The sequence below is a fragment of the Lissotriton helveticus genome, chromosome 5_1 (genome assembly GCF_964261635.1).
Source record: "Lissotriton helveticus chromosome 5_1, aLisHel1.1, whole genome shotgun sequence".
NCBI lineage: Eukaryota > Metazoa > Chordata > Amphibia > Caudata > Salamandridae > Lissotriton > Lissotriton helveticus.
The window spans coordinates 1,058,033,441-1,058,049,300 of NC_136065.1; the positions used below are offsets into that span (position 1 = coordinate 1,058,033,441).

Consider the following 15,860-nt stretch of genomic DNA (forward strand, 5'->3'; position numbering starts at 1 on the left):
ACCATGTGAGCATACATTCATTTATCAGCCGCTGGTTGAAGAGCTGCCGGACTCAAAGACAGGGACACAGTTGCATCTGTTATCCCTACCCCATGTACAGTTTTGCTGGATGCCAAACATTAACATGTTTAGAAGTAGTGCTATTTGTTGGCATAAGTCTTATCAGCTGCCATTCAGCGCAGCAGCTCCAAGTACCTGCTCTCCTGTGTTGAACCTTCTTTATGATTATATTGTTTGGTAATAGCTATCTTGGCCGTTAGCAACAATCGATATATCATTAATCATTCTGATTTCCCAACTGCTCACAAGGTTTCAGATATTGAACTCGAGATTTCAGAGTTTCATATTTGTGGTATATGATATCTCTGCATGCTCTTGATGGACTCCAATATATTCTTCAGTGCCCTTAAATAATCTGGCTTATACACACCATGTGCATTTCCAAAGCATTGCCTCCACTGGGCTTCCAACATCGATGTGGTAGTCCTGATTATATGATGCACTGTACAACCGCAGTCAGATACCAGCTTGCTATGATCTTGTTAGTAGCTTCACTGTGTTACATCGCCTTTCTCCCTCGCAATGTCTGTTCACTAATGAACATCTTTCATTTCTGGTGGCATATGGAAACTTTAAAGATTCTCTGACCATGCCTTTCAGAAGGCAGGTGTCCTATTGGGAATACAGAATGCCTTCCCACTCCTACCCTTGGTATACCCTGGAGCTTAAACACACAATTGTGTGTAACGTGTATCACTTACTGATATGACCAGTAGGAGAGCTGAGTCCAAATAGAAGAAACACCAAAGAGGTCAGGACAAGAAGCATACTAGGCTGTGAACCTGCTCCTTTCAGGGTACTCATTTTTTTCTCACATATACCCTAAGGGGCACATGCATCAAGGGTTTTTGCATTTGCAAACGGTGCGAATCGCAAAAATCGGCCATTTGCGAATGCAAATCCCTTTTTTTGGGATGCATTAAGGTTTTTGCTTTTTTCGCAATTAAGAAATCGCAAACGGGAACAATGATGCATGTGGCCCTATGTGTTCAGTTGAATGAGTACATTGTTGACAAAAGTGAAGTTATTAGGGTGGAAATGACTACAATTTGCGAGGTGACTAGTTGTCACCCCTCAGCACACTGTTGGATGCATATGGATCCCTCTTTACAAGACATAACCACTTTCTCATTGAGAACTATATATGTGAAGAAAACTGATAACATCCTGGCAATCTGTATGCCTACAGTTTCACCCAACAACACAGCTTTCTCCCTGGCAGTTGAAAAAGGTTCCACCACTGTTCTGTCTTTTCATTTGCAAACTGAGCAGTCCATCTATTCAGGACAGCTTTGTTTCATCACAGCTCTAACATGGCAGAATGGTTCCCCTTATGAATAATCCAACTTAATCCACGCTACCTAACCTTTAACTTTACAGTATCTCCCTTATGGCAAAGGTGCTATAGAAAACGACAGGCCTTCGGCCTCAGGTGTATCTTAAGATGTATAAATGCTTTCCCCAATACAATCAGGGTTCTGGCCAAGACATGGAACTAAAAATGCTCTTCTGGCATTTTAGAATGACACACAAGAGAACAAACCTTTTGCTGGTGTGCTCAATTTTTTTTTTTTGTGGCCTTCAATACTGTTGTCCATTCTATTCTTCTGGAAAGGACGGCCACATTGCTTCATTCCAATGAGCGGAGACTGTGATTTTTTTTTTTACTCATTGGACACAAATGGTAATTCTAGGGCCCTTTACCTCACAGGAGGTCTCCCTTTCCTGTGCTCCCTCAGGGATTCTGGCTCTCCCTTTTGATTTCTAAAGTTAGTCCCAAAGTTTAATATTCTCCATGACCAATTAGTGTCCATACAGTTCTATGCAAGCAACACTGAGGTTTATGTCAAGTTTCCAGGGATTCTGAACCAATGACAGCACTTCTGAAAGACTTTGAGGATATCGAAGGCTAGATAAAATTCAATAAGCTCATTTTCTGAACTTTTCAAATGTTATTATTCTTGTTCATGAAAAAAAAGTTCAGTTTGGCCAACACACCTTTCCTCCTGATGAAGTGAAAATATTTCCATCGACTGTTTAGGCAGTGCAGTAGAAGTACCTGCTTCTCTTTAGTAAGCAAATTGTGGCGTATCCTTCCATTACTCTCCATACCCAACACCGCCTGTGCAGTGGGGCTGTATTAAATGTTTACATGTATTATTGCAACACAGTCTATGCAGGCCTACTGTAGCACAGCTCCATCATCTGTAATGAATACAGTGCAGCGATGCACCTAATCTGGACTTCAGAAAAAGGGATAACAGCATTTAGGACTACCAGCCAAAGAGAAGATTCAGTTCAAGCTATGTTGCCTATTATTTAGGTTCACACTATCTTACTCACTCAGCCTTGGAAACCAAATCCATTGTTCATAGGTCCTGTCAGAGACCCCTGAAGCACTTATCTCCAGCGGAAGCAGCGTTTACATCACATGCAGTACAAGGCATACGATTACAACGCCCACGTTGTTACAACGCTAACCATTACTACGCAAGTCGTTTCTACGACTTGCTGTAGGGGGCGCTCTAAACTAAGGAATAGTATAATTTACTATTCCAACACCTTCCCTACTGTTGCACACGGTGGAGTTGGAATAGTAGATTATACTATTCTTAAATCCAGCGCGCCACCTACAGCAAGTCGTAGAACCGACTTGCGATGTAATGGTATGCATTGTAACAATGCAGTCGTTGTAACGACCGCGTTGTAATAGCTTGCGTTGTACCGCATGCAATGTAACATCGCATATTCATCTCCATCTCATAGGCAAGTTGTGGACTAAGCTGCTTACTGTCAGTGGTGGGGAGGAGGCACTTTTCTGCAAGTTCCACTGTCCTGAAAGTCACTGAATGTGTAGCTGTTCTTCTTTTTTTTTTTTTTTTTTTTTTTTTTACAGCAGCAATGTATTAGCAAGACCTGTGCCAAGAGATCGGTTCCTGGTAGACAGTCACCTTGTTTCTCATCCACATATCTATCTTTTGACTATCTTTGCGTAGTCATATCCACTTGTGTGCACTCCCCTCATCTCTATTGTTCCCTAATAATCATATAATTCCTTCTGGTAGCTCGGTTGGTTACCATGAAAATGTTGTAAAAATCCCAGTCATTTGCATTTTTATCTGTGATTGGGATATTCAATTATTTGAAAGGTGTTTTGGCTTTAATGAGTGCAGATGTTATGGTCTGGTGGTGCAAAGCCAGCGGTGAATGTGACCACGTCAGAGCTTTTCACTTTCAGCCATTCCAAATTTGTGTTTAGATGTTTCTGATGATTTGATGTGATTGCCGTCGTGCATATTCAGTGTTCTACAGTTTTCCTCTCTCCACTGGACAAATACTTCCCCGATTGTGCTAGGAAGAAATTAATGTGTATCTTGGTCACAGGTGGTGAGATTATGACAGCTATGCTATCCCATATATCCTTTAAGGTGCTATTATCTGGATATGAGCAAGTTAATGTGGTTTGTTTTATTAGGAATCCAGGGCCCCTTCTTGTAATAAATAGCCTGGCCCACATAGGCCTATGTTTTTGCTGACTGTCTCCGAACCCACTAAACTCGTATCCTAATTTGAGTTTCTTCTTAACAGAGTGCAATATTGGGGAAAGCTAAGCCACCCTTATACTTCGTGCATGATTCTTTCCCATCACACACAAACGTAGGAGATCTTTCTGAAGGGACTCTGAAACAATGTTACAAATCTTGTTTGGGTGGGGCCTGAACGTTATTGAGCAACCTCAATGCTACAGAGCCAAGACTCATATGAAGTCTCCCAAGCCGATTCCAATTTGTTCTGTGAGTGATGGAAAGTTAACATTATATAGCTTTTTCCAATCAATTACGTTTTATGAATCCGTACATATTTCACAAAGGAATTTGCAGATCTAAAGGAAAATATCAGCTTAATTTCTTTGAGTCCACGTACCTGTATGGTCAAAGCTACCATCTCCGATTTCGTCAAGATCTTAAACCACGCTACTTCTCTGTGTTGCCTAATCTCTTAGATCAATGCCTGTTGTGAAGTTATGGGTGCCACAAAGACTGCATTATATCATCTGTAATCAAGAAATCCCTTGTGTTCCAGCCTTCCAGTAAGATACCATTTATGTCAGGATTTGTTCCAGTTATAGTGGAAAAGGTCACCATAGCAAGCACCGTTTTGTGAGCATGAACATTGAGACTCAGTCTTCACGGAGAGACTCATTCACATGCTACCAGAAAGGACTAGTGTGCCGTAAATCTTGGAACTGAACTGTGGATCTGAAAGCAGATTATCAGTGCCCCGTTAAAGTCTTGAACAACTGATACTGGATAGAATGTGTCATTCTCATATAAAGAAACTTTTTAGTACTGAGATTCTATTTTAACAGCAAACGTCTGGGCAGAAGGAGAACAACTACATGGTAGAGCATGTGCATGACTGTCTTGTGTCCCTTTATAGTAAAATGTCATTAGAAAAGTGTTTGTTCTTCAGCACTCTTGCCGTCAGGCCCTGTAGATTACAATAGCAATGTTGATAAATTGTGGTTTTAGGCATAACCTCCCCTGGACATTCTTCACAAAGGAAAGGCTCACTCTGTCAAGGCCTTTTCTTAGCATCAAGAGATCATGAATGCGTTGATCTTTGTTATTGTTTCCTTTCTCGTTTAAGTAAATAAGGTTTCTAATGCTGTGCAATGAATGAAAGCAGACTGGCTCTCATCCATTAGCCCAAGAGGAGGTCCTCAATCCAGGATGCTAGGATATTGTTGCTTAGCTCATTGATAGTTTTAAGTTATAGACCTTCCTCTTCAATTGTCTCTTTATCTAAAGTTTTATGTTGTTCTCTGTTAAGGTTGTGATGGTTAACCCTATCATTCCGAGGATTATCAGTAAATGTGTGCAAACAACACACCTGTGCTATAGCCTTTCCCTTAGAGTGCTCCTTCAGAAAGAGAAATGTCTTTTATGACTTGTCAACAACCAACTTTTTTTGTTCTTTTTTTATAATGATTTCATTGTAGTACATGGATCAACACCATATTCTACAATTAACATTTTAAACTACCCCATCACTCCCATCAATGTGCCAGAGCCCTTCTTGAAACTAGAATGCTAAAGTTCCTTTTGAACACCAGAAACCTGTTTCTGTAACTTACTCAGAGCTATTGATTTTCACTTGTTTGTGTCTATAGCTATTATTTTGCTACTACTCCCTGCCTTCAATGCAGACCATGCTTTGGACTGAAGGCACCAAAAGTTGGTTGAACTTGTGTAGTTGATCAAATCATTGAATTTACAGCATCTTTCAAGATATGCCTGCCTAACCTTCATCTCCTAGTTTTGGGTTCAGGTGACTGCAATCTCAGGTGAGGTTTGTCCAGGGTGTGGCATGATATTGTAATAGAACAGGATGGAGCCATACAGGTCTTACTAAAAGAAATGGTTGATTCTTGAGTATAACTTGCATACCTGGGCTAAGACTGTGTAAGTCCTTTTCACCTAAAGGCTGCAGCCTCCCAATATCAGCCAATCATAGGCCATCTATTGGCTTTGAGAACTCCTCGGATTCTATCTGCTGTGATGAAAATGCCCCCATAGCTCCCCAAGCTATTTAATTGTGTTTCTAGGGCGTGTTTGAAATACCCTGTTTTGTCCTCTGGAGATCCTGTAAGGAGGCCAAATACCTTGGCCAGTGTAATCCGAGAGTCCCGAATGTTCATTTGGAGCAGTGTTTATTGTTCCCCTTTAATACTGAGGTGCTCCATAGCCCGGAAGTGTGTGTACTGTGTACTAATTCTCCCACTCTAGATGTCTTGAAATTTGCAGATGACTTTATTTGTATTTAAAAGATGTTTGAACCTATCCTGCCAACATTTGCCTTCAGTTAATATTTGCCTGTAGGTGGTATGGCTTATGCTTAATTAACCAATCTACCCCAGTTTTCCATAGCTGGGTTAGAACTTCTTTTGTTTTGGGAGTTTGAGCGGTTTGCAATAGGTGACCAAAAATTGAATGCATATCATGCAATTGGGTCATTCCCAATTTGTATCTGTCTCGCTATTTGAATCCTGTAGAGATCTCCACCTTTTGTTCCTTGTTCCCAAAGCGCATACTCCAAACACTATCCTACAGTAAGCCACCTTAACATAACTTGAAATTTGTCACATCCATTTTGTTCTACCTTTTTCGGCTTCTGCTACAGTTGCTCTATCCATGGATTTCCGTCTCAAGTGCCTCACTTCCCCACTTCTTGTTGTAAATTTTCAAATCACATATAACCCTCTCCTAATTGTGATGACTCCTCAGACCCACAGTCACAAACTTGCTGGGGCAATCTGTTACTTTCATCTGTCCCTTCTCAGTTCTCCTTCATTAGTTTACTTCTGTAAAAGGGCATCACATAGTGCAACCCCAATAAAACCTTTTTTCTCCTTAGTCATCGCAGACATTCGCCGTCTTCTCAAGGTTTTCATTGTTATTTTGAGTACCGTGGTCAAGAGCTACTCGATGCTTCCTCTGCTAGGTTGTATTTGCATCTTTCTGTTGTATGGCCATGAGATCTTTCTTGAGTGTGGCGAAAGAAAAGCTTTTGCCATCAACTTGAAACTGCTGATCAATTTGATTGGCTACAAGTTGAGCTGTTGGGCTGACAAGCTCATTGCGATGCACTTGCACTCTGAGAGTGGTGCTGAAAACTGAGAAGGCTCTGAGCAGCATTACTAGCATCCCCATATGTAAGTGTTATTCTCTACTGAAGAAGAACAAGTATACTGAAACCCATGTCTGCAGATCACAGAAGATGGTGCATCTATATCTAATGTCTTGTTTTTTTGTGTCCACAGTGATATGCTTCAAATCTTTCTGGTTGAAGAAAGCCAATTCAGTCAAATTTAGCATGATTATTTTTCTGTTTGTCTAGAAGTATAGGCTGATTGTCAACTCACTTACTTTGATTTATTCCTTTTACTGAGCTTTGTCAAGGTAAGCCAAAAATATAGCCTCTCTGCATCAGTGCCGTAATCTATTGACCAATGGTTTTGATCCCTTGGACATACCTGGCCTTTTTCAGAGGCCTTTTCTTAAAGACATTGCCTCTCATTCTTTTTGTATAGAAAAGGATTCACAAACGAAGTGACTAAGCAGTATTTCATGATTCCATTGGACAATTGGTAGCTCATCAATTTCTGTTACATTACATGGCACAACGGAACTAACACAATGTCTCGCCGACACTCATAACCATTTTCTCTCTATCACTGAGCTATGCACATGCTTCCTAAGCACCTACCTTATGGCCATATTGAGTAATGAGAATTTGGAAAAAGTTAATCTGGTGAAGATCTAGTTAACAAGATCAAAGTACAAAAACAGTTGGCTTAGATTCAGTTTTGGAACACCCTGCTGTGGATGCTACTTGAACTGCTTAGTTGACACGCCTCCCAAACCTTTTCGCTGCCACACAGAAGATTAGGCACCAGTTGGATCTACTTTCATTCAAGGGAGAATCATATCCATAGAGGCCGGCTTAGTGAGAATGGAGGTAGGAAGGCATTGATGAATGTGCAGACCCTTGTCCAGTCCAGAAAAGGCCCTGAGTATTTAGGCCGAAATGTGTCGACCATGCCACATGGAGCCCAGCGGACAAGACCCAAAAGAGATATAATTGAAGTGAGGACTGTGTAGTGAAAGAGTCACTCTTGTGATTTGGCACCCTATGATGACCTTCGACTACCACCATTTTAATTGACTTTAGTGTGTTATTTTACCCTAGCCTTAATGTTGGACAGTCCTGCATATGCCTGCTTCTCTTCTGTTTTGTAATCTTGCTGTCTTTTAGTGGGAGCTGTCATGGAGTAGAGCAGTGCTATTGGCTTTGACATGGCCTCATGTAATTTTGTTTTCCGACTTTGCCTTGCTTCTGTGTGCACAGCAGTGCTTGCAAGTTGTTTAGGTTAATTATGAGTTCTTACTATTGGCTTTGACATGGCCTCATGTCATCTTGTTTTCTGACTTTGCCTTGCTTCTGCGTGCACAGCAGTGCTTGCAAGTTGTTTGGGTTAATTATGAGTCCTTACTATTGGCTTTGACATGGCCTCATTTCATCTTGTTTTGGCTTTGCCTTACTGCTCGCACATAGCTGTAAAGTGGGGAGGGCAAGTTTCTGCTCCTCACTTGTTTTTCGCTCTTCACTGACAAGAGTGAACTGGATATTATCTGTAGAATGTGCAACTCTGCATCGAAGTCAAAATACGGGAGCTTGGCCAGCCTCTGTCTTGGCCTTGACGCAGACTGGTACAGCCAGCTCGGTGTTTTTCCAATGAAAAGGGGGCGAGGTTTTCTAGAAGCTTCGCCTCACGTTGAGTATTGATATTTAAGCTGGGAACCTTTGGGGGCCAGTTGGAAGTTCACCACAGAATAGATGTATTGCTGTGGAGGTTACGGAACTTGAGTCCTGATTGAACTCCTTCCTGGGCTGTTGACGGGCTTCCCCAGCTTGAGTATCAAGGATGATGCAAATTCAATCGGTGAGGTGTTCCTAACCAATATATATGTATATTTTCTACTCTTTGCCATTTGTATATACTGCATTCTATTTCAATTGTTCATTTAATTGTTAATTGTAGTTAATTGATAATTGGGAATCTGCATTTACTGATATATTTGACCTACTGTTCTCATTAATACATTTGTATGTTATTTTAAATGCACCTGGATTTGTTTTCTTGCCTCACCTAAAGGGAGTGCTGTGTCCTTTCCTCATCTTTAGGGGGTGCTACTCAAAGTGTATAATTTAAAGTTGCAGTGGTATTTTAAATGCATCTGGATTTGTTTTCTTGCCTTGTCTAAAGGGAGTGCTGTGTCCTATCCTCGTCTTTAGGGAGTGCTGCTCAAAGTGTATTATTTAAAGGTACAGTGGTATATTTGCCTCCAGGGTGGGAGTGCAGGGTTTGGGTGTGTCGTTTTAGTGAAAAGCACATTCATTACAGGACTGTCTCTCTAAATGGTTAGAAACATTGCATATATAACTCTTTTGGCCGGCCGTGTCCTTAAACGGAGTATCTTTTGACAGTCCAAATTTCAAAAAATGGGAATGACCGTCATTATTATGTTTTGACAAGGATTGTGCAATGTTTAGGATATAAGATGATTGTTTTTTATAAATTTCGCAGTACTTGTATGAGGAATTAACTTTAAATTCACAATAAATGACAAGAATTTGCATCAATAAGTGTTGTGCCTTAAATGATAAAGAGAATGCAGAAAAGCAATATCCAGGTGATATAAACAATTGTTGAAAGTATTTTAGTTGGATCATAATAATCCTGCCAATGACAATTCGAGTGCTAATATTGGCTTACGAATGCTTTTTGGATCTATCTTGCTAGAACTATTCATGTTTTGTACGGAATTTGATTCTAGCCTAGGCTCTAGAGGAATATGCAGGCTCAACCCTGTTGTGATTTTTACTTACTAGAGTCTGCCATTGGGCGCTTCCAAAGACATCTGCTTGTTTATTTGTTTTGCACTTGGCCAGATCAGGTATCCAGTTTGATCCTACTTGACATCTGTATGCATCTCCTAATTCAAAGTGTTTTCACCTTCAAATTTCTGTTGCCTGGACATTTTGATGGTCTACCCTTTTTGTCCCCCACTAGTACGACGATCCAGTTATAGAACACTGCCATCATTTTGAACCTATTTGAAAAGTGATAATAAAAATGAGCACTGTATTTCTTGTAGATGCTTCTTCTGCTAGACAGCTCTGTGAATGACATTTCAGTCCACTGTTGATCTTTCAACTGTTCTCAGGACGAGATTGCTCTTTCCATTTTCCCAACCATTCTGTCCAATTCTCTTCTTGGCCATGTGATTTGAGTATGTTTGCATTCTTTAGGTGTGTAAATTAAGCCTGGGTGTAGTTCATGAAGTAGCGCTACACATAGCTACGTGAAGTGTACTTCGCACTACGCGAGCTAGCAAAGTGCGTAGTGCGCTGTTCGTGATGATTGCACAGTGCCGGATGCTTGTCCGCACTGTGCAATCATTGAAAACGGCATCTTGCACAGTGCGAGCTGTCTTTTACTGCCTCTCGAGTAGATTTTGATTCGAGCGGCAGCTTTCTCAATGCAGACTGGTAGTTTCTCATCGTGACCTCCCCACGTTGAGAATCTCGCCGGGAGGTTTATTTTCCACGCTCGCGATCGGCAACTTGATGTTGCTTATCGCGAACGAGGAAAAAGTCTCGCCGAGATATCATTTTGCTTGCTCGCGGTCGCAAACTTGACGTTGAGGACCACGAGCAAGCAAAAAAAATGACCGTTGCGCTACTCTATGCTATGCGTGTTTGCACTGTGCTACGTGCAACTCGCGTAGTGCGAAGTAGCGCAAACTTTGCAAACTACTTGAGCGTAGCATAGTGTAGTGCTTTGCCCAGGGTTAGTGAAAATATGTATTCAACAGGAAGGTTTATAAGCCTCAGGATCTTCAATCTGTTTGTTTATTTTGATGGCTTTTAATCAGCAAGCAAGAATCGAACCCCAATATTTATTATGTTCCCCCCTTATTTTAAAATATTGCTGTGTCAATGGATTCTGCCCAAAGTGATTTGCTTAGCAGCGTATTGGGCTCTATACCACTTTTTTTGTGAGCATTATATATTGACCATTAACTCCAGATTGCAATCTCAAATTGTTCCCCCATTTTGATGAATATTGACGCTGAGAAGTCTTGCCTATATTTGCTTAAATTAAAATGTTCTAGGTGCTTCCCATGGGTATTGTGGAATGGGAGCTAAATGCAAGAGTGCACTGCTTAATACATCTTATTTTGTATGAAATCTCACATCCTTCTAATTAGCATCCACAGCTCTGTTATTGTGTTGGTGTATATGGGTGTATATAGACAAAGGTTTGCATGCTGATTTGATAATGTGGTTACCCGCTCGTCATGGCCTTATAGATGGAGGTTGATGTCCGGTTTCGATGACTGAGTCCAGTATGCACTTAGCATCTTTTGCATGCTCACTATAAAGGTGGCAAGCCCACTTTGAATGAAAAGTTAGGAGGCACAATGTTCATATTACTCCAACCCTCTTCTACCAACTGCACTGTCTTTTTGTCAATAAATTCAACGTGCATGAGAGTCTTTGTAGTGAGTAACATTTAACATGTTCTTGCTGTACTAATGTCCTGTGAAGTTGGGTTAAGCTTTGTCTTTTTTTCTCTAAAACACAGATTGGATTGTGAATCATGGCGCAAGTGGAGAAGAAAGGGGGTCTACTGCGAAAATCTACAACTTCAAAGAAACCCCTGAAAGAAAAAGTTGTATTAATGTATGATGAGATCTTTACGGTAAGGCGTTTAGGGGTTTCCAGAGTTTTTTCTCTCACTAATCGTGTATTTTTCGTAATTTCAAGCAAATGGTGTTCGAGGATATTTTAAGTGTTTGAGGATATTGTAAACATTTTGCTTTGTTTTCCAGCATATTTCGCTTCTGCCTTCATGGGATTTCTTCTATAACCGATTATTGTTGAATTTAGGCTCATAGTTTGAGCAATAAACATATTTCTGCCTTTTTTTAGGTTCTAGTGTAAGCCATTGGGGATGTAGCTAGCGTTTTAGTGGACCAGGAGTGGGTTGCGTTTCTATTTTATATTTATTTTGTAAATGATACTCTACAGTCTGATACTTTTGTCCACTAATTGTCAATCTAACCTTAACAAACCTACTAAAAAGGAATGTGTACATATGTCAGTACAGTAGAGCAGTTTGCTACGCTCTTACTTCTGATTTTTGTTTCAACCTGCAGTTCCTCTCATGTAACATCCTACAAAGTTGATAATTTGCATATGATATAGTTTGGTAAAGGTAACGGTATATATTCTTTAAGCTAACCTGCCCAGTGCTGTGTCGGAATTGATTATTCTATAAATAGGTGTTATTTGCCTTGTGCAGTTTTGAAGGCATTGTCCAGAGTAAGCAGATCTGGTATTTATCAAACTGTTGTTGCATGTTCCACATAGCTGTGATCATCACTGTGTGTGAAAGATAATTCAAATTAGTGCTTACTTATGAATATAGCTCATGTTGGAAACTATTTGATTTAATAAATGTTTGTATGTATACTAGTACCTGCTTGTGATTTTGCTTTGCTGCCTTTGACAGTAAACGTTTTTTCATAAAAGTAAATAGACTTGCCTATAGGATAACATTATGTTCCTTTTGTTTGCTTAACTGGTAGAGTAAGGGGCAGAGACTCGGAGATCAAATAGTCAAACTAGGGACACAATAATTCACTGTCCAGCCCAGTCTTAGTTTAAAGAAAGTACTTTTCCAGTAAAATGAAATACTACAATGGAGGTGAGCTCAGCCACAGGGTTCTATGATATAATCACCACACCATCTACAGTGCCCTATCCCAATTCTAGGGTGCTACAATATCTGCAGGGACTTACCATAAATATGGTAATAGGCAGGGATCACTCGCAGGTGTGAGTCCACTAAGCAATTGCCTCATCATGTATTTCCTAACTCCGTTCAATTCGATCGTGGGCCCAAGAGATCACAGTGGCAAATGTTAAGTTCCTGATGGCTTGTTAATCTCGCTGTGTTCAAGACAGTCATTTTCATTTTTTTATCTTGAGCTCTCTCTAACCTGCTCGCTGGATGACGTGCTTGAGCATCTTTTTCAACCCCATGGAACTGTGGATAGCATCCGCATTCGTCAAACAGGACGCTGGGATGAACAGCACAGCAGCCAAGATCTGTGGGTGTTTGTCCTCCGCAGGTGCAGCCTCTGTGTCATGGGACAGGTCCTCCGCTATGGCGGCAATGGGCACTTTCCCAGAACATTTAATGTTAGGGAGTGACAGCATCAGCCCTTTGGGCATGCTAGTGGTGTGCCAGACGGTACACTGTTAGTTTGGCTGGAAGTTTCTTCAAGCAGTTCGCCACATGAACTGTGCCAGGAGACTGGTTTAATTCCCCCAGCTGGGATGGGCACTAGCTTCACACCTGGTGTTAGTCGGCTTCTTCTGGGTGCTCCACACTCTGGGAGTATTGCTGGGTTGTCCTATGTAGCCTCTCTTCGTGCAAGAGTAAAGTTTTGAAGGAGAAACCCTTTTTCCTGAAAAGGGAGGGGTTAAGTGCTATGAAACAAATGTCAAGGTTCCCTTTTCATGTATTAGTTTGGATAAAGAGACTTTAGTTTCTAAGGGATCCAGGGCAGAGATAGTTGGTGAAACAATGGATTGTATCTGAGGTTGAATCAAGATTAACAAATTTACACTGTCAGCAAGATAAATCTATTTAACATATTTGCAAAAATACATCAAATGGAGCCAATGAGAATGTGGAGCCAAAAGGATTTGTCAGTTTTATCTCTGAGATTTATTATCTGTTTGTACAAGTATCATTCATTAAAAACATCACATTTATTCATAAAAAGCATTTCATGATTTAAAAACAATATCCATTTAAACATTTAAACAAGGAAAAATATGTCGACGCGGCGTTTCGGTGATATAGATCGTCACCTTCTTCAGGACAATATTTCATTAAAACCACTCTAAATTTTAATACAAAAATATAAAATACTTGTTATAGAAACTGAGATTTCTTCATATTTATTTACAGAGTTCAATATTTCATAAATTTAACCACAATCTACTCTCCACATTCTCCACCTTATTTTACATACATTATTCCAAAATTTTCTAGATTATTCTTTATTGTTTGAAACAAACATTTCATATATTAATTATTCCAATTCAATGATAAGTGTTTGCATTCCCCTAGTACAGGCCTATACAATATTTGTTGATCCAACAACCTCCTTATGTTCACCTTTTTCTCTGGGATCCCTGGAAAAGGATCTTATTTTTATTGGGGCTGACTATTTATACCCTCCAGTCCATATTGGCTGCTCTGGTTCAGCTATTGGGTGGAAAACTCAGCCGTAATTTAATTTGAGCTCTTTGGGTGGTTTACTTTACCTTCATCCACGGCTATCTATCGCTGTAGGTTTTTGGGGTGATTTTTTCACTCCCAATTAATACTTGAATCTTTCCGGTGTCTATAGTGCATACCTGATTGAGTTGCCGGGAAACGCTTTAATCAATGGGCGGTTTCACGCTCTCTCAATTGTTGCATCATTTCTACAAATTGAAAAATTGCAGGATAGATTCATCAGAGCAAAGACTTTTGTACTGTTAATTTTTTGCTCTACTTCGTTCATTCGCATTTACCTCATTTTTATGATGGTTTATTCTTAATTGAAGGAATTTTCTTTTTCTTTCTCTATTACAAGCCCTCTGGGTGGTTCATCAATAATCACTATTGGGGAACGGAATTATTTATTATCATCCTTTTCCAAATCTAACATCATTTGTCATTCTATAATATGTACATCTTGGTTTTCTCTTAAAGTATACCCTTACCCTATATATACTTTTTTTTAAAAGAAAGCAGTGATTAAATGTTTACACAAATTATGGTTTTTGCTGCCTGGTCTTTGAACTGTAACGGGAGCATTCATTATTTACTGTGATTGTCATCCCGGGTTCTATCTCATCGTTGTTATGCTTGGGGATTTTCCCTAGTCCTTAATTAATGAAAGGCTATATATTTTTTAACAAAACACACACATTTTTTCGATCTATTTGTCAAAAAACTCCTTTGGAACAGTTATTCTTATTAGACTTAGTTGCCCCCATTTGCAGAAGCACTATACATATTTAAATCAATTACCTCCGTAATTTCTATTCTAATCCTCGGAAGGACGGCCGTTACTTGACAAAAGATGATAGCGTTTTCTTACTAAGAGGAAAGTTAGAACCATGTTAGCTGCTATAATTTTTATGTCCCATTCAGACTCCAGTCCTATGTTGTTCTACTGATCTTACCTGGCTTTTTTATATACCGAGAGCTCACTTTTGCTTGCTTTCAATAATGACACAGTTTCACCTTGCTTGGGGCTGTGTTTTACTTCAGCATCTATGAAAACAAAGGGATGCATATGGCTTTTGTTTATCCTTTGCACGAGGACTTAAGTCTGTTTAGCTAAGGATTAACTGGGGTCGCATTTCTTACTTACTTGGTGCTGATTTCCTCTTCTTCCCAAAGTATCGACTTCACGGACCGTCCTTCAGGGCTGTAATGACATTGCTCTACCTGGGCTTTGCTTTTTATGTCTCTCTTAATTGACTAATAGACATTCAATTATTAGCACCTGTGGTTCATGCGTACTCCGTGTTCAAACACCGCATACAAAAGAGCCAAATACTTCAAATGAGATTGTCTGTTTGAACCCAAAATACAAGACCAAACATCCGAGGATTAGAATAGAAATTACGGAAGTAATTGATTTAAATATGTATAGTGCTTCTGGAAATGGGGGCAACTAAGTCTAATAAGAATAACTGTTCCAAAGGAGTTTTTTGACAAATAGATCGAAAAAATGTGTGTGTTTTGTTAAAAAATATATAGCCTTTCATTAATTAAGGACTAGGGAAAATCCCCAAGCATAACAACGATGAGATAGAACCCGGGATGACAATCACAGTAAATAATGAATGCTCCCGTTACAGTTCAAAGACCAGGCAGCGAAAACCATAATTTGTGTAAACATTTAATCACTGCTTTCTTTAAAAAAAGTATATATAGGGTAAGGGTATAATTTAAGAGAAAACCAAGATGTACATATTATAGAATGACAAATGATGTTAGATTTGGAAAAGGATGATAATAAATAATTCCGTTCCCCAATAGTGATTATTGATGAACCACCCAGAGGGCTTGTAATAGAGAAAGAAAAAGAAAA

General features: G+C 39.8%; 1 protein-coding gene across 1 annotated transcript in view; it reads left to right on the top strand.

Annotated features, from left to right (window-relative positions):
- ARMH3 (armadillo like helical domain containing 3) overlaps positions 1–15,860 on the top strand; it is a 693,715-nt gene that overhangs the window by 61,342 nt on the left and 616,513 nt on the right. Inside the window, exon 2 of the mRNA XM_078643614.1 lies at positions 11,276–11,392. Coding sequence (XP_078499740.1) covers positions 11,291–11,392 — 102 coding nt within the window. The 5' untranslated portion in view covers positions 11,276–11,290. The remainder of the gene's footprint in view (positions 1–11,275; positions 11,393–15,860) is intronic.